The sequence below is a fragment of the Aspergillus aculeatus genome (assembly GCF_001890905.1).
Source record: "Aspergillus aculeatus ATCC 16872 unplaced genomic scaffold ASPACscaffold_16, whole genome shotgun sequence".
NCBI classification, from domain to species: Eukaryota; Fungi; Ascomycota; class Eurotiomycetes; order Eurotiales; family Aspergillaceae; genus Aspergillus; species Aspergillus aculeatus.
Genome location: NW_017962991.1, coordinates 597496 through 614092, shown reverse-complemented (window position 1 = coordinate 614092; position 16597 = coordinate 597496). Strand labels below are relative to the sequence as shown.

At 53.7% G+C, this 16597-nt stretch overlaps 6 protein-coding genes across 6 annotated transcripts; 3 read left to right on the top strand and 3 right to left on the bottom strand.

The window, feature by feature from the left end:
- Window positions 1-208: 208 nt before the first annotated feature.
- Window positions 209-4352, top strand: ASPACDRAFT_81261 (chromosome segregation protein SMC). The gene is made up of 4 exons (XM_020205834.1): window positions 209-450; window positions 517-676; window positions 751-3859; window positions 3936-4352. Exons 1-4 carry the CDS (start codon window positions 413-415, stop codon window positions 4226-4228), a joined length of 3600 nt encoding a protein of 1199 aa, XP_020052919.1. The 5' UTR covers window positions 209-412; the 3' UTR covers window positions 4229-4352.
- A 281-nt stretch (window positions 4353-4633) lies between these two features.
- On the bottom strand, window positions 4634-5766 carry ASPACDRAFT_1882862 (GIG1 family protein; the record flags this gene model as incomplete). The annotated part of the gene is made up of 3 exons (XM_020198301.1): window positions 5457-5766; window positions 5116-5259; window positions 4634-5061 (listed from the first exon to the last, which is right to left on the bottom strand). The coding sequence occupies exons 1-3, from the start codon at window positions 5584-5586 to the stop codon at window positions 4634-4636; spliced, it is 702 nt and encodes a 233-aa protein (XP_020052918.1). The 5' UTR covers window positions 5587-5766.
- A 605-nt stretch (window positions 5767-6371) lies between these two features.
- Window positions 6372-7436, top strand: ASPACDRAFT_46749 (cytochrome b5 reductase family protein; the record flags this gene model as incomplete). The annotated part of the gene is made up of 4 exons (XM_020201836.1): window positions 6372-6376; window positions 6449-6522; window positions 6597-7222; window positions 7287-7436. 4 exons carry the CDS (start codon window positions 6372-6374, stop codon window positions 7434-7436), a joined length of 855 nt encoding a protein of 284 aa, XP_020052917.1.
- Window positions 7437-7743: 307 nt separating this feature from the next.
- Window positions 7744-8871, bottom strand: ASPACDRAFT_54453 (phosphatidylinositol phosphate kinase family protein; the record flags this gene model as incomplete). The annotated part of the gene is made up of 2 exons (XM_020202881.1): window positions 7744-8499; window positions 8599-8871. 2 exons carry the CDS (start codon window positions 8869-8871, stop codon window positions 7744-7746), a joined length of 1029 nt encoding a protein of 342 aa, XP_020052916.1.
- Window positions 8872-9346: 475 nt separating this feature from the next.
- Window positions 9347-11819, top strand: ASPACDRAFT_81258 (arginine--tRNA ligase). The gene is made up of 4 exons (XM_020205833.1): window positions 9347-9747; window positions 9852-11146; window positions 11196-11609; window positions 11706-11819. The coding sequence occupies exons 1-4, from the start codon at window positions 9520-9522 to the stop codon at window positions 11710-11712; spliced, it is 1944 nt and encodes a 647-aa protein (XP_020052915.1). The 5' UTR covers window positions 9347-9519; the 3' UTR covers window positions 11713-11819.
- Window positions 11820-13052: 1233 nt separating this feature from the next.
- ASPACDRAFT_46746 (glycoside hydrolase family 28 protein) lies at window positions 13053-14256 on the bottom strand (the record flags this gene model as incomplete). The annotated part of the gene is made up of 3 exons (XM_020201835.1): window positions 13053-13511; window positions 13570-13986; window positions 14041-14256. 3 exons carry the CDS (start codon window positions 14254-14256, stop codon window positions 13053-13055), a joined length of 1092 nt encoding a protein of 363 aa, XP_020052914.1.
- Window positions 14257-16597: the final 2341 nt, after the last annotated feature.

Here is a 16597-nt window from a genome sequence, read left to right as displayed (position 1 = left end):
TCCAACACTGGTGGCAGAATTTCCTCGAATTGGTGCCTCCCAAAAAAAATGATTGAACAAATGTAGATTGGGAAAAAAATAGCCGGCGGCCGGGTACCTTGAGTGCGGGCCCCAAAAGTGCACGGTCACCGCCCGGCAGAAACCCCGCGGCTCTCAACGCGCGTTGCGAAGAACACCGACAATATCGGGTCGTTTGTCACGCGTGGTTCCGCTCTCAAAGCTCACCACCCATTCATCGCAGGTGTCATTTAACTCCTGGTGGTCGTGATTAGATTCTCTCGCCGCCCCAATTAACCTTCAACTAGGGTGCAGGCTCCTGTGAATCTTCTTGTCTGTGGTTGACGCGTGATGACTTGGTTGTTGTAATCGACTGCCATTGTTTCTCGTGTCTCATGCGCGCCGCTTCGTCAAGATGTACGTCAAACAGATTATTATCCAGGGCTTCAAGAGGTAAGAGACCAGATGATTAGTTGTTAGTCCAGACAGGCCCAGCTAAAGGAGATTTTGTCATCACAGCTACAAGGACCAAACAGTCATTGAACCGTTCTCGCCGAAACACAATGTGATCGTGGGTCGCAACGGATCCGGCAAGAGTAACTTCTTCGCCGCCATCCGCTTCGTTCTCAGTGATGCCTACACGCACCTGGGTAGAGAAGAGCGCCAGGCGCTTCTTCATGTACGTGGCTTTGGGAGCAACTCGCTCCCCTCCCGCCGTCGCGCGCGCGCGAGCGAAAGCTGACAAGTCAATAGGAAGGATCGGGGTCCGCGGTGATGTCGGCGTACGTGGAAATCATCTTCGACAACTCGGACGACCGATTTCCCACCGGCAAGCCTGAGGTGGTCCTTCGTCGCACGATCGGCCTGAAGAAAGACGAATACACCCTCGACCGTAAGAACGCCACCAAATCCGATGTGATGAACCTGCTCGAGTCGGCCGGTTTCTCCCGGTCCAACCCGTACTACATCGTGCCCCAGGGTCGCGTGACGGCCTTGACCAACATGAAGGACTCCGAGCGCCTCAATCTGCTCAAGGAAGTCGCCGGAACCCAGGTCTACGAGGCCCGCCGGGCGGAGTCGCTGAAGATCATGCACGAGACAAACAACAAGCGCGCCAAGATCGACGAGCTTCTGGATTTCATCAACGAGCGTCTGGCGGAACTGGAGGAGGAGAAGGACGAGCTAAGGAATTATCAGGAGAAGGACAAGGAACGCCGATGCTTGGAATACACCATCTACTCTCGTGAGCAGCAGGAGATTGCCAGTTTCCTCGACAGCTTGGAGGAGCAAAGGCAGACGGGCGTTGAGGACACTGATATGAACCGCGATCGCTTCATCCAGGGAGAGAAGGAAATGGCGCAGATTGACTCGGAGATCGCCGAGTGCAAACAGCAGATCGAATTCCTAAAGGTTGACAAGGCTCAATTGGAAGACGAGCGTCGCGAGGCTTCTAAAGCTCTGGCGCAGGTTGAGTTGCAGGCCAAGTCTCTGTCCGACAACCAGGCTGCCGCTCTGGCGCTCAAGGCACGTCACGATGAAGATCTCAAGACCGTGCAGGAGGCGATCCAGGAGCGTGAGGCAGAATTGCAGGAGCTTCTACCCCAGTTCAACGCTGCCAAGGATCAGGAGGAGGCTGTCAAGGCCAAGCTTACCGAAGCAGAGACGGCACGCCAACGGCTGTATGCTAAGCAAGGTCGCAACTCCCGTTTCCGCAACAAGGGTGAGCGCGACAAGTGGCTCCAGACAGAGATCAAAGAGAATTATGCTTCCATTTCCTCAGTCCAGGACGTCATGGCGCAGACCCAGGAGGATATCAAGGAGCTTGAGAATGAGATTGCGCTTCTCGAGCCGGAGACTGAGCGCTTGCGCAAGATGATTGATGGCAGAGGAGACACTATGCAGTCCGTGGAACAGCTGGTTCAATCCGCCAAGGATGAGAGGGACCGCTTGATGGACCAGCGAAAGGAGCTTTGGAGAGAAGAAGCCAAGCTGGACTCGATTCTGTCGAACGCCTCGAACGAAGTGGAGCGCGCGGAACGCAATCTATCTCAGATGATGGACCACAACACAAGCCGCGGTATTGCGGCCGTCAGACGAATCAAGCGCCAGTACAATCTTGAGGGAGTATACGGTACCCTGGCGGAACTCTTCGAAGTCAGTGATCGGTATCGGACCTCCGTCGAAGTTACAGCGGGTCAAAGTCTCTTCCACCATGTTGTCGATACCGACGAGACTGCCACGAAAGTCTTGGAAATCCTCCAGCAGGAGAAGGCTGGGCGAGTCACATTCATGCCTTTGAACAGGCTACGAACCAGACCCATCAAGATGCCCAGAGCAAGCGACACGATCCCCATGATTGAGAAACTCCAGTTTGATGCGAAATACGAGAAAGCTTTCAACCACGTCTTTGGCAAGACCATCATCTGCCCGAACCTGCAGGTGGCTTCACAGTATGCCCGCAGCCACGGAGTCAATGCGATTACGCCGGAGGGGGATCGTTCTGACAAGAGAGGTGCCCTTACTGGTGGTTTCCACGATTCGCGGCAGTCAAGACTCGATGCCGTGAAGAACTTGACAAAGTGGAGAGATGAGTATGAGAACAAGAAGAGCCGCGGGACCGAGATCCGAAAAGAATTGGAGCATCTGGACCAGCTCATCACGAAATCCGTAGGCGAACTGCAGAAATTGGAACAACAAAGACACCAGGTGCAGAACAGCAGCGGGCCGATGCGACAAGAGCTGAAGGCCAAGCGCGATCTTCTCCAGAAGAAGACCGACAACCTGGAAGCCAAACGCCGGGCTATCCGCAACATTGAGAACAACCTGGCTGCTTTGTCTGATCAAGTCAGTGCTTTCGAGGCAGAACTGAAATCACCGTTCCAGAAGGCGCTCAGTAACGAGGAAGAAGCACGCTTAGAGACCCTCAACAACACTGCGCAAGAGTTGCGACGTCAATACCAAGAGCTGTCCAGTCAGCGTAGTGAGCTCGAGGCTCGTAAGTCGGTTCTTGAGGTGGAATTGCGGGAGAACCTAAACCCGCGGTTGGACCAGCTCATAGGCCAGGATATGGATATGGCCGACGACGATGGCCAAGGCAACCTGAAGGAGACACAGCGGGAGATGAAGCGCCTGCACAAGGCCCTGGAGAAGCTTGCTCAACGCCTGCAGCAGGTGGATGACTCGATCGACCAGGCTACTGCTCGTGTTTCCGAGCTCGAGCAGCGGAACGCCGAGACCCGCCGTGAACTCGAAGAACTGGCCAAGTCCATCGAGAAACACCAGCGTCGCATGGAGAAGAGCATGCAGAAGAAGGCGGCTTTGACAAAACAGGCGGCTGAATGTGCTGCCAACATCCGCGACCTGGGTGTGCTACCGGATGAAGCGTTCAGCAAGTACAAGAACACGGATTCGAACACGGTGGTCAAGAAACTGCACAAGGTCAACGAAAGCCTCAAGAAGTACTCTCACGTCAACAAGAAGGCCTTTGAGCAGTACAACAGCTTCACCAAGCAGCGTGAGACGCTGACGAGCCGAAGAGAGGAGCTCGAGGCATCCGAAAAGTCCATCGACGATCTGATCACCGTCCTCGACCAGCGCAAGGATGAGGCCATCGAGCGTACCTTCAAGCAGGTTTCGCGCGAGTTTCACAATGTCTTCGAGAAGCTCGTCCCGGCTGGCCGTGGGCGCCTGATCATCCAGCGCAAGACGGACCGCGCTCTCCGCCAGCCCGATGACCTGGAGTCCGAGGACGAGGAGAACCGCGAAAGCGTGGAAAACTACGTTGGCGTTGGCATCAGCGTCAGCTTCAACAGCAAGCACGATGACCAGCAACGGATCCAGCAGCTCAGTGGTGGACAGAAGAGTAAGGCCCTCTATTTCCTTTCCGTATTCCTTCCTACCGTTTTCTTTGCCAATCGCCTAACCCTCTCCACTAACAGGTTTGTGTGCTCTCGCCCTGGTCTTCGCGATCCAGGCCTGTGATCCGGCCCCCTTCTATCTCTTCGACGAGATCGACGCCAACCTCGACGCCCAGTACCGGACGGCCGTCGCGCAGATGCTCAAGTCCATCTCGGACTCCACCAACGGCCAGTTCATCTGCACGACCTTCCGCCCGGAGATGTTGCACGTGGCCGAGAAGTGCTACGGCGTCAGCTTCCGGCAAAAGGCCAGTACGATCGACGTGGTGTCGCGGGAAGAGGCGTTGAAGTTTGTGGAAGAGCAAAAGACATGATCAGTAGGGTGGGGTAATGGTTTCCGGAATGGGTTTGTTTTCAAGGGAGCAGGCGCATTTGAGGGGTTTTTCTTATTGTGGCAGTGGCAGTGACACTATTTACATAGTTTGATGTAGAGGGAGCAATGATTATTTCCTCGATGATGTCGTCTTCCTTCGTTTCGGTTGCTGTATTTTTCTAAGCTGTCGCTTATGTATGCTTTGTTTGGAGGTGTACGATTCCCAATGCTATGTAGGTTCAATTGAGGATTTCCCATTGGTGGTTCAAGCTGGGGTATGCGCCAAACGCGACAAATCGGTTGCTTTATTGACAGTAGATACCGATGGCATGGATATATATCTATATGCATCTCGCCCACCAACCGCCCCCGCGCCCCCCTTCGCAACCACCAAGATTCATCTATCTCAATGCTGCGGCGGCCCCTCCCCCGTCCACTCCAACAAGATCGTCTCCGGCACATCCCGCACCAAGACATGGATATGCTCGAGACTGCGCACACTCTGCAAGGCGGTCCAATTCTTGAACCAGAGCACATGGTCCCGCGGCGAATCAGGGAATAACCCCGCGCCGCCGCGCTGCTCCGCCGCCAACCGGCCCACGAACGTGCGCAGCACGAACCCCTCGATCAGCGCGCGCGACTCGGGCGTCAGATCCCCGTCGTCCGGGTTCACGGCCACGGGTGTGCGGAGCCAGACCACCAAGTGCGTGATCCCCGGGCTCAGGCCGTAGGGCCAGTCGTTCCGCAGGATCTTGTAGTCGGCTGGGTCGGCGAAGGGGGTCGGGTTGTTGTAGGGGAAGACCGGGCCGCTATCCGCTGCGGTAGGAGTTGGTCCTGGTTTTTTGTTGATGGTGTTGTTAGTGGTGTTAGTGGTGGTTAGGGTGGCGCTGGTGTCCGGCAGCGCCCAGTGCAGTCGCTCCTGGCAGATGTAGTTGGTGATAGAGCCGTATTTTTGTTTCGTGGAGGCGGACCACGACAGGTAGCGGTGCAGGTCGGAGGGTTTCCGCTTGAGGATGCCGAGATCGTTGCGCGCTATTGGGTTTGCCGAGGGCCGTTTGGTTAGTGGTTGGTGGTTGTTCTGGGGGAGGGAAATGCGGAATTGGCGGGATTGTTGTTGGGGGAGGGGTGATTAAGGGAGAGGGGGAAGGAATGAGGGGTAACAGTAGGATTTGATAGGTATGGTGATAGAGAGTAAAAATGTGATTCCAGATTCAAGAAAAGGCACACACCTATGATGGATTTGAGATCCTCCCAGTCGTGGAGTATAAATTCTTCATCGGTCTGCGCGAGGACCTGACGATCGACCTCGGTTAGGTTGAATGCTGGGGGCTCTTCGGCCGGGTTGGTGTCGATCGTCATGGCTGGAAGAGGATGTCTAATTTGGAAATGAAGGGGAGAGGGGTGAGAAGGGGGAGAGGGGAAGAAATCTATGATTATGGAGTATGGAGTATGGAACTAAAGGAGAATGGCGAAAGAAGAATGGAGATCGGAATTGTTGAACAAGATAGGGAAAATCAGGGTCGGAGCCTGAAAGTGGCGTGAGGGGGAGATCTACCGAGTAAGAACTGGAACGGGTTTCTTTACCCCAAGTGAAGAAGAGGGAAAGCAAATCCCCAACGGGGCTGGATTCCGCGCTGGCCTGGGTGGTGTGTGGTGTGTTGTTGTTGTTCACAAAAGCTCAGTAGACGTATTTTTAAACTTGTACAAGTTGACAAATTCAATTATTTCAATGTACTGTATTGTACTCCGTGTAGATTAACTCAATAGAAAGGTATTATTCTCTTGTGTTGGAGTACTGTACTTGTTCTGTATATCTATCTGCTCTTCATCTACTGTCCTTGCAGTAAACAAATTCAACAGACTTCAAGGTTATCGAGTTAACTTATCGATTATCGATAAGCAGCCGATCCAGACCCCCTTGAATTACCCAATCGGGAATTCCCCCTCCCGTGACTTTGGGATTGCCGCTGTTTTTACCGTCACAAAACATTGAGTCTCCTCTTACCGGCTGTCCCTTTACCGACTCACCTTTATTTCTGACTTTCTTCCTCCTCCGCCTCTTCTTCCTTTCCCCCATCTCTCCTCCTCCCTCCCCTTCCATTCGGTTGTCACTCAACTTTCAACCCACTGGAGAAGCCGTCATTATGAGGTTTGTGGCCTTCAAGCATTTTCTACACAATGCGCATGCCATTGGGGACTGACAGAAACTAATCTCGACCAGTTCTTTCTCGGCCCTTGTTCCCTTCGCGGTCGCGTTGGCTGCTGTCTTCCTCGGCTGGAAGCTGTTCAGCAACAGTACGTCTATCACCACAAGCTTACCAGGTTGGAATTAAATGATCAAGTTGCTGACCCGAAATCGCATTTTCCAGAGCAGCGCAAGGTGCTCAACCCCACTGAGTTCCAGCACTTCACCCTGAAGGCAAAGACCGATATCTCCCACAATGTGACCATCTACCGTTTCGCTCTCCCCCGCCCCACCGATATCCTGGGTCTGCCCATCGGTCAGCACATCTCTCTCGCTGCCAACATTGAGGGCCAGCCCAAGGAGGTTGTCCGCTCCTACACCCCCATCTCCTCCGACAACGAGGCCGGCTACTTCGATCTCCTGGTCAAGGCTTACCCCCAGGGTAACATCTCCAAGTACTTGACTACCCTGCAGGTCGGTCAGACCATGAAGGTCCGCGGCCCCAAGGGTGCCATGGTCTACACTCCCAACATGTGCCGTCACATTGGTATGATCGCTGGAGGCACCGGTATCACTCCCATGTACCAGATCATCAAGGCTATTGTCCGCAACCGGCCCCGCAACGGTGGCAACGACAACACCCAGGTCGACCTCATTTTCGCCAATGTTAACCCCGATGACATCCTCATGAAGGACGAGCTGGAGCAGCTGGCCAAGGAGGACGACCGTTTCCGCATTTACTACGTCCTCAACAACCCTCCCGAGGGCTGGACCGGTGGTGTTGGTTTCGTGACTCCCGACATGATCAAGGTTCGTTGCACCCGCCAGTCGATCCAACCCGGTTTACGTGCTAACAATGCTTCCTTGACTACAGGAACGCCTCCCCGCCCCTGCCAGCGACATCAAGATCCTCCTCTGCGGTCCTCCTCCCATGGTCAGCGCCATGAAGAAGGCCACCGAGTCTCTTGGTTACACCAAGGCTCGCCCCGTCAGCAAGCTCGAGGACCAGGTCTTCTGCTTCTAAGCGGCTTGTGCCTGGGTTGCAGTGTCTTGTATTCGTCTCGCGGTCGGCTGGACCGGTGCCTGAGTGCCGGTACCTCCACACGTTATAGATATGATAGAACGTCACATCATGAAAGGTTGTATCATTGGTTATCTAGGGGTTGCAGATATACGGTGTTATGAGTGAATGCGCAAAAGCGAAATCTACCTAAAACGAAACGATATTGCCAGGGCCAAGTTGCACTTGGTCTTTGAAACGATATGATATTATCATAATACTCTGTGCACAGATATAGACATTATGAGTGGTATTAGGTTCTCTGGCTAGCTTACTCCTGAACTTCGATCATGGCTTTCACCATGGTCAGAAACTTCTTCCTGTACTCATCTGGCGTGGTTGTAATGGTCATTGGGCCCTGGCGCCCAATCACATTGAAGGTCTGAATCACACCTGTCATGGCCTGAGCATGCAGCTTGTGCCTGGCCCAGAAGAAATCCAGGATGACGGCGCGGTACTTCCACTTCCCATCGGCCGATTCCAGCCCAATCCGCCACGGAACGGGCTTCCCGACGATATCCGGCGTCGAGGAGGCCGGGAAGCGGACCAGATACAGCGAGTAGTCCACCGCGTTGGCGTCCTCGAGGAACTGCGTGTCGGCCTCGACGGTCTGCATGAGGGCGACATACGCCGACTGGTTGATGCGGACCTTGTCATCGAAATTATCGGCGATCTTGCTCAAGGTGGCCTTGCTGACCAGCGGGTCGGGGACCAGATCCCGCTCGGGAAAGAAATAGTCAACCGGCTTCAGGTCGTAGGTCTCCCACCGATCCCCCGCGGGATCCGTATCCCGGCCGCAGAGTAGGTTCTCCATGATGATGTGGTGGGCGGGGGTGGTGCCGACTAGATTCCCGATCGTCCAGTACGGCGAGTAGACGTAGTCGGTGATCCACACCAGCAGGGACTCCGGATGCTCCGTCATGTACCTGTAGTACGGATCGAGCAGCTCCTCGCGGAAGAAGGAATGCTCAAAGTGTCGCGGCAGGCTTTTGATCAGGAAGCGGGAGTTGGAGGTGCTGAAGAAGGTCTATTTGCCGTAAGCACACATAAAAGTTAGCCTTACGAATCTAAAGCAGAGACACCAAGACCAGAATTTAAGGAGGGGGGGGGATGGGGGGACGCATACCGATCCCGAGAGACCCAGGTCGCCCATCGGCTTCAAGGGCACGGTCTTCTTGCTATCATTGCGGAAGCTAGCCTTGTACTCCTCCTCGTCGATCTGCCAGACCTCGTTGCGCAGCTTCTGAAATTGCACGTGGCCGTACCGGATGAGTTTGATGTAGAGGATGGTGAAGAAGGCGAGGAATCGGCCGAGCACCGTCTTGCGGAAGCTGGCTGGGTCGCGGAAGATCGCGCGCTGGATGGACTTGGACAGGGCCGCGTGGCGGCTGTTAGCCATTTTGGTGTCGCGGAATATGGGTTGAAGTGTTGTGGGAGAGGCGATTGGGATGGTGACAGTGCATCATGAGGTGGTAGAGTGGTCAGTACAAGTGAAATCGTGTTGATGAACTCGCAGTCGAACAGGTGACCATGGGAAGGCCGCTGCGCTGAAGGAGTGACGTCAGGAGAGGCTATACTGAGTTGGGCTATGACAGGGATAGTAGGGCTTTCCCAAGGGCTGGGGTAAGTCACGTGGATATGGTCAGTCATGTGACAATAATCAATTCATTCACCGCCCATGGCAGAATGGTGGGCTGCCTGCCGCATTGAGTCAGTCAATGAGCGAAAGAAAAGAAAAAAAAGAGTTCCCCCTCTCTTAATTGTATGGCTGAGGCGTGTTCCAGTTGGTGCTTTTCCCTCCCTCCCACCTTCCCTTCCCTTTCCTTCCCCTCCATTGATGGGTCGCCTTCTGGTAAGCGGGGCCCGGCGATTTTCTAACGCCGTTTTCAAGACTGCTTCCGCCCAGTCATACTGTCCACACAATAGTCGTCGCTTCTTCCTTTCCTCCTCCTCTTCTTCTAGTTGTGCTTTCTCTTCCTTTCAATTAACCTCTCCCTGGCGTTCCTCTTTTGCTACTGCGACGCATCAGAAGAACGTAGCTGTCGCCATGTCTACCTCCGCTGCCGATCTCGTCTCCTCCGTTGAGGGCCTCTCTCTCCAGTCCACCACCGAGACCTCCAAGTTCCCCAACTGCTACCCCTCTTTGAACGTCGTCGATGTCTACAGAGAGCACATCGCTGAGAAGCTGAGCGCTGCCACTGACATTGACGCCGAGAAGATCTACTCTCGCCTGTCATGGACGAACTCCCTCGACAAGGGTGACTTGGTGTTGCCGGTATGCGATATATACCACAAACGTTTCACCTTGGGCTCCAATATCTCTTGGGCTGCCAAGGCTCTTTCGCGACAAACAGACTAACATAGTGTCACGCACTGTAGGTCGCCGCTCTTCAAATCAAGAAGAACCCCCAGGAGCTTTGCAAGGAACTCGCCGAGAAGTTCCCCGAATCCGACCTCGTCCTCCCCCCCGTCCCCTTCGGAGTCCACCTTCAATTCTTCTTCAAGCCGGAAATCCTCACCTCCGATGTCATCAACCGCATTCTCAAGCAGAAGTCCGCCTATGGTACCAACGGCAACCAGGGTCTCCGCGACGCCGCCGATCCTTCCAAGGGTCGCAAGAGGATCATCGTCGAGTTCTCCTCGCCCAACATTGCGAAGCCTTTCCACGCGGGTCACCTGCGCAGTACGATCATCGGTGGTTTCCTGGCCAACCTCTACACCGTCATGGGATGGGATGTGATCAAGATGAACTACCTCGGTGACTGGGGTAAGCAGTACGGTCTGCTGGCCAACGGTTTCAAGCAGTTCGGTAACGAGGAGCAATTGACCAAGGACCCCATCAACCACCTGTTCGACGTCTACGTCAAGATCAACAACATCGTCTCCCAGCAGGAGGCTCCCATCAAGGAGCTCAAGGAACAGATCAAGGCCAAGAAGGAGAAGGGCGAGGATGTGGCGGAGCTGGAGCAGGAGCTGCAGAAGCTCGTTGATGCCAGTGAGGACGAGAGTGCCCGTCGCTACTTCAAGAGCATGGAGGACGGCGACCCCGAGGCCCTCGCTCTGTGGCGCCGCTTCCGTGACCTCAGTATCAAGAAGTACGAGCAGACCTACGCTCGTCTCAACATCGAGTTCGACGTCTACTCCGGCGAGTCTCAGATCAAGCAGGAGAGCATGACCGCTGCTTACCAGACCCTTGAGAAGACCGGTGTCTCCGAGAAGTCCGAGGGCGCTGTCATCGTGGACTTCACCAAGCACGGTGCCAAGAAGCTCGGCAAGGCTATCATTGTCCGCAAGGACGGCACGCCCCTCTACCTGACCCGTGATATCGGCGCCATCACCGAGCGTGCGGAGAAGTACAACTTCGACAAGATGATCTACGTTGTTGCCGCTCAGCAGGATCTGCACTTGGCTCAACTGTTCAAGATCACCGAGCTGATGGGTCACAAGGACTTGGCCAACCGCTGCCAGCACATCAACTTCGGTATGGTCCGTGGTATGAGCACCCGTAAGGGCACTGTCAAGTTCTTGGACGATATCCTCCGTGATGTGGGTGACAAGATGCACGAGGTCATGAGGAAGAACGAGGAGAAGTACAAGCAGGTCGAGAACCCCGAGGAGACCGCCGACATCCTGGGTATTACCTCCGTCATGGTCCAGGACATGACTGGCAAGCGGTATGTGTTTCTTGCTTAATTGACGTGTAGTTTTACTCATTGGCAACAGTATCAACGGCTACGACTTCAACCTGGATGCCATGACCTCCTTCGAGGGTGACACTGGTCCTTACCTCCAGTACGCCCACGCCCGTCTGTGCTCCATTGTCCGCAAGTCCGGCCTCAATGTCGAGGAGCTCGGCGATGCCGATCTCAGCCTGCTCAAGGAGCCTCACGCCATCGACCTGGCCCGCCAGCTCGCCCAGTGGCCCGATGTCCTGCTCAACACCACCAAGACCCTGGAGCCCACCACCATCCTCACCTACCTCTTCCGCATGACCCACGTCCTGAGCTCCAGCTACGATGTCTTGAAGGTCGTCGGTAGCGAGCCCGAGCTCAAGAAGGCCCGTATGGCGTTGTACGAGTCTGCCCGCCAGGTTCTTCACAACGGCATGCGGGTTGTCGGTCTGAGCCCCGTCAACCGGTCTGTTTTCCCCCCATCTCGGCTTCGTCCAAGATAACGTGCCCCAAATAACACGTCGTCCAAAAAATGCATTCTAACGTTTTGTCTCTATTCTAGTATGTAAACGGACGCGACAAGGAAATGAAATAAAAAAGTCAAACTAGAATCTTGAATAGCTATTTTTGTTACATGTTATGAATACCTAGCATTGGATCCAGCCTTCTCTTTTCTTCCAACCCACTCGGCCTTTTTTGGATATATATAGATGAAAGGACTTCTTCATCGAATATAGATACGGTAAAGGATTACTTGTCTTCCATCACTGGAAATTTTATGAATGTGTAGGCAGTCCTACTTCCACCTGAACCCCAGACCCCAGACCCCGAATGCCAGGATGCCAGGATATCAGTCAATCCCCATTTACCAAACTCATCCCATCCCACCCATCTCACACCAGGTAAACCTAACCTTCATCGCAAACCCAACCACCCCCCACCCCCCATCCCCAAACAAAACCAAAACCGAAAAGAGAGAAAGACAGCCAACCTGCCCTTCAAAAAAACCGCCCTCCTCACGCACTCCCCACCCTTCCACCCCCGAACCCACCCCGTTGCGCAGACCCCCAAGCCCAGCAATCACGGTCCAGACGGACACCAGCAGGGCTGGTTCTAATCCACTGTAGCCCTCACCCCTCAGAGGCATGATTGGCAATGTCGAACGCTGCTGGGTGTTCGACATTGCCAATCATGTCTTTTGTTCCCTTACCTCAGTTTTCCGGGGCGGCGAGGTTGCAGGGTCGAGTCTTGTTTGTGGCATGTTTTTTCTTTTCTTTTTATTGCGGTGTTTGGGGGGAGGGGGGGGGGGGAGTTGAGGTCGGGGTTACTGCGCTGGGCTTGGGGGAGGGGGGGGTCAGGGTGGTGTGGGGGCAATGGGTTGGGTATGCGGTTTTCGGAAATGCGGAGGGTTTAGATGGAATGCGATGGGAAGATTGCTTTCCTGATGGAGCGCCAGGGGGGGCTTCTTTGCTCGATTTTTCTTTGGTTTGGAGGGGATTTCAACGTGCGGGTAGTGGTATGTCAGTGTGATATCAGGGTTTTGGGATCCGGTCGTGGGAATGACGGCTGGAGTGAGGCACATGGCTTGGAACTTAGCCTATTCGCTGAGTTGTTGTCTGTCGTGAGTATGAGAATCCGGTCTGACAAAGCTTGACGATGCTCCAATTTCTACATTTCTGCAGACGATTACTTGCTACAAACACAATGCAAGGCCAAGAAAAGAAGTGGCTGCCAATCAAGTTGTATTGTTGTTGCCCTCGACTGAATTATAGATTATATGCACAAGGCCTCACTCTCAGGGATGAGCTTAGAAAGAATTATTCCCATCCCCTTGACAGGCTACCCCATCCACCACGAGATCGCACTCTGATGGCCCAGAAAGGCTTCGAGCAGAAACACATCCACCTGCTTAGCAAGAGGCACCGGAAGGAACGTTCTTGCACTTGGAGCTCTTCTTGCCGCCGGTGACGCTGACGCCAGACCAGGTCCAGTCAGAGCAGCTGCCGGAACCGCAAAGGAGGTAGATGTCAGTGGCGGAGCTCTTGACGGTACCGGTGACCTTCTCGAAGGTGATGTCCTTGACGCTGATACCGTTGGTGGGGGTACCGGTGGGGGAGCCGTTCTCGTAGTCCTGCTCGACGACGATACCGTACTTGGTGATGCCGGAGAGGGTGATGTCCTCGAACTTGACGTTCTCGACGGTACCGGTGGCATCGTAGACGGTCTTGATGCGGACACCGTTCTGGGAGTTGACGACTTGGGAGTTGGAGATGGTCACGTCGGAGACAGTGTTGTCACTGCGGCCACCGACGGAGCCGATGGAGAGACCGTGGCCACCGCTGCAGTAGCCGTTGGTGAAAGTGATGTGCTAGAGGACAATATTAGATGCTAGAATCAACAACATAGTCGGCAGGCTGAGCAAATACCTCTCCGGAGTTGATGGCCAAGCAGTCGTCCTGGTTGTAGACCGTGGCGCCATCAATGGTGATGTAGGTACTGGAGCCAATGTCGAAGGCATCGGTGTTGTGGCCCTCGGAGGTACCGGAGGAGTTGTCGATGGTCACATCGGTGAGGGTCAGGTGGTCGGCCTGGATGCTGAAGCCCTGGACGGGGGTGTTGTAGACCTTGAGTCCAGTGATGCTGGACTGATCCAGCTTGTGGGCATAGAAGAACTTGGGCTTGGTCTTGCCGCCGTTGCTGCCCTTGCCGTCCCACCAGCGGGAACCATCGCAGTTGATCTTGGCGCCAGAGGCCTGCTTGACAGTGATGTCGGTACCGGACATGGAGATCAGGGGACCCTTCCACTCCTTGTAGCCGAAAGTGGTAGTACCCTCGAAGATAACCTGGGGGAAAATGATTAGCTTGCACCATGCATCTCAGGAACAGGGGCGTCCTACAGTGGTGCCCGACTTGAGGCCGGTCAGATCAAGGGTTTCACCAGCGGGAACCTCGATGTTGTTGAGGTAGATGGTCGAGCAAGAGGTCTTGCCAGACTTGGCCTTGGCGGCATCGGTGAAGGTACAGCTGGAGCGCTTCTCGATGTCGGTGGGAGCAGCTGCGACCAGCGCAGCGCCCATGGTGGCAGCCAAGATAGAGGACTTGATGAAATGCATTTTGATGAAATGAATGAAAACCTGGATCAACAGGAGAAACCGATTAAAGAGAGACTGGATGGGGTAGGAAAGAGAGCAAAGGAGTGCGATGAGGAAGAAGAGAATCCATCATGACAACCAGGCGGGTGAAGAAGGTATTTATGGTACCGTGGTTGCGCTGCCTCAAGCTGAGAAGGGGGCACGTTTCTGAGCTATAGCTATTAGCTATATCGAACGGTTTCTGGCATGGAAGAATTCCGGTAAATTGAAATGAAGGTAGGTACATTGGCAAGCAGGCCCAGAGCACACTGGGTCCGAGCGACTAAATCGTATAGGGCTAGTATGAGGTCGTCGAGCACCCCGATTTGGCTCTAAATAGGGTTCTCAGAGTCTCGGGGTGGTTTTCAACCGATTCCCAAAGGGTTCGTCTGTCGAACTTGAAACGCAAGCTTATCCTTAGCCGCGAGGATTGACCACTCACACCGGTTGGAGCTTGTCTGTATTCGCTTTAGACACCCCTGAAGTCTCCCATTCGGCAAGGCGCCGAGACATCGAGCCAGACCCTTTGGCCATGCAATATAACTTACCTCCATGAGTGGCGGATGGTTTCATGATCGCCGGTGGATGGTTGCAATATAACGCCCTGAAAAAAATGCCGACGGAGCAACAGGCAGAGTGGGTTAGTGCCTGGTGGCTTGCTGCCCGCCCCGCTCGGCTATCGGCTTGCTGTAGGCAACAATGCGAATTTCGATGCGACTCATTGCAAGGAGCTTTGCGAGATGCTTGTTGGCAACAAGAGAGACAAGCCTTTTCAAGGTCTATTGCCAATGCAATTGACCCACGAAAGAGACTCAGTCAAGCAAGTCAAGCTTGTTAGCAGAAGCTTGGCTTATGGGCATCCTGAGGAGATGTTTCTCACCGAATGCAAGCTTAAATGAGCAGTTTCCACCATAATCCTGAGCGGTTACTCTGCCCTAGCGTATTTCTGGAAGCTCGAGCGGGTCCAGTACCCATCCCAAGAAATAAGGATAGAAATGTTGTGGCGGACATTGGTCGGCGGACTGCTCAGGTAAGACATCAGACCCACGGTCCTTCTGGGCATGTTCCGGCGGCACCGTCCACCAAACCATTCGCAAGTTGAAACCGTCGTGCCTGCGCCGATGGCTTGATAACGGACTTCTTGGCAGTTGCTATCTTCAATAATCCTGAGGGTCCTGACAGGATTTCATAGGCTCCACTACCTCAGCATAAATTGACTCGTAAGAAGAAATATATTAAGGAGTATCCCGAGTTCGGATTCGGGTTCTGCAGAGTGCCGTGAAGCATCCCCGTCTCGAGACCGGCAGTTGTCAACACTCTTTCGACTTGATTGACGGAATGACAGGAAGCGTCGGAATGAGTGGAAAATTGTCATCGCGGCGGGTCTTTGAAATGAGAGATCTCTCGATGATTACTGATCAGTTCATCTCTGCCCAGATAAGACGGTGAAGCCAAGTGGTGCAGATTTGCCGCTGACTATTGTTCTCAAAGCTCGATGTCTCATTCTGCTGTGGTTCAGGACTGAGAAATAACGAGCTGTGCAGGAGTATCATCCGTTGCGGTCGATAACTGATCTGATTCTGCTCAGAAAACGATGGGGAAGGTCAAAGAAGTTGGAGATTGGGTGGGATTGACAGTAGAAAGATGGAGGAGGGAGGGAAGAGAGTGAGGGAGTAAGTGAGACAATGCCATAAGTGGCAGGAGGAACGAATACGATGCTATGCCTTAGGCAGCTCACTCAGCGTAACTCAACTTCAATTCACTGCTGCTTGCTGAAGTCTCCAAAGCCTCCCTCACTTTGTCATACAACAACATATAACAGTAGCCAATCCTAATAGAATCCAAGGTTGAATCTGGTAGTCGAATGCAAGCTCGCAGTCAGTCACACATATCAATCCCGTATTTGCGTAACGGTCCTTGAGCACTCTCATTGCAGCACTCGCCAGAATATCAAGTACTGTAAGTCAAGAAAAGGCGAAAGTGTGATGCCCTGATTGAAGAACCTCAGTGTTTAAAAGTATGCGCAGACAGCAATAGAGCTCAGAAGAGATATATTGTACATGAAAATGATATCAATTAATCTGTGTATACCGATAGATATGATTGACTCGGCACCTTTCATGCTTCGGAATACCGCATTTTATATATATTGAGCTTGAGTGAGTAGCTTACTTTTGACACTCGGGAACGCCTAGTAGTATGGCGCATCGCCTGGCCTACTTCATATTCAACGTCAACCACCCACACTGAAGACATTGGATATGCTTGATGTCTGCTGTTGAGGGCAATCAGTCGTCCTTCGCGCATCCCATTTCCTCTTCCC

Bases quoted from the DNA above. Each gene is read 5' to 3' on its own strand.
- ASPACDRAFT_81258 (XM_020205833.1), top strand. From the start codon at position 9,520: ATGTCTACCTCCGCTGCCGATCTCGTCTCCTCCGTTGAGGGCCTCTCT. The intron at 9,748-9,851 runs GTATGCGATATA...CACGCACTGTAG, and splicing joins AGGGTGACTTGGTGTTGCCG to GTCGCCGCTCTTCAAATCAA. The intron at 11,147-11,195 runs GTATGTGTTTCT...CATTGGCAACAG, and splicing joins CAGGACATGACTGGCAAGCG to TATCAACGGCTACGACTTCA.
- ASPACDRAFT_81261 (XM_020205834.1), top strand. From the start codon at position 413: ATGTACGTCAAACAGATTATTATCCAGGGCTTCAAGAG. The intron at 677-750 runs GTACGTGGCTTT...ACAAGTCAATAG, and splicing joins AGCGCCAGGCGCTTCTTCAT to GAAGGATCGGGGTCCGCGGT. The intron at 3,860-3,935 runs GTAAGGCCCTCT...CTCCACTAACAG, and splicing joins GCTCAGTGGTGGACAGAAGA to GTTTGTGTGCTCTCGCCCTG.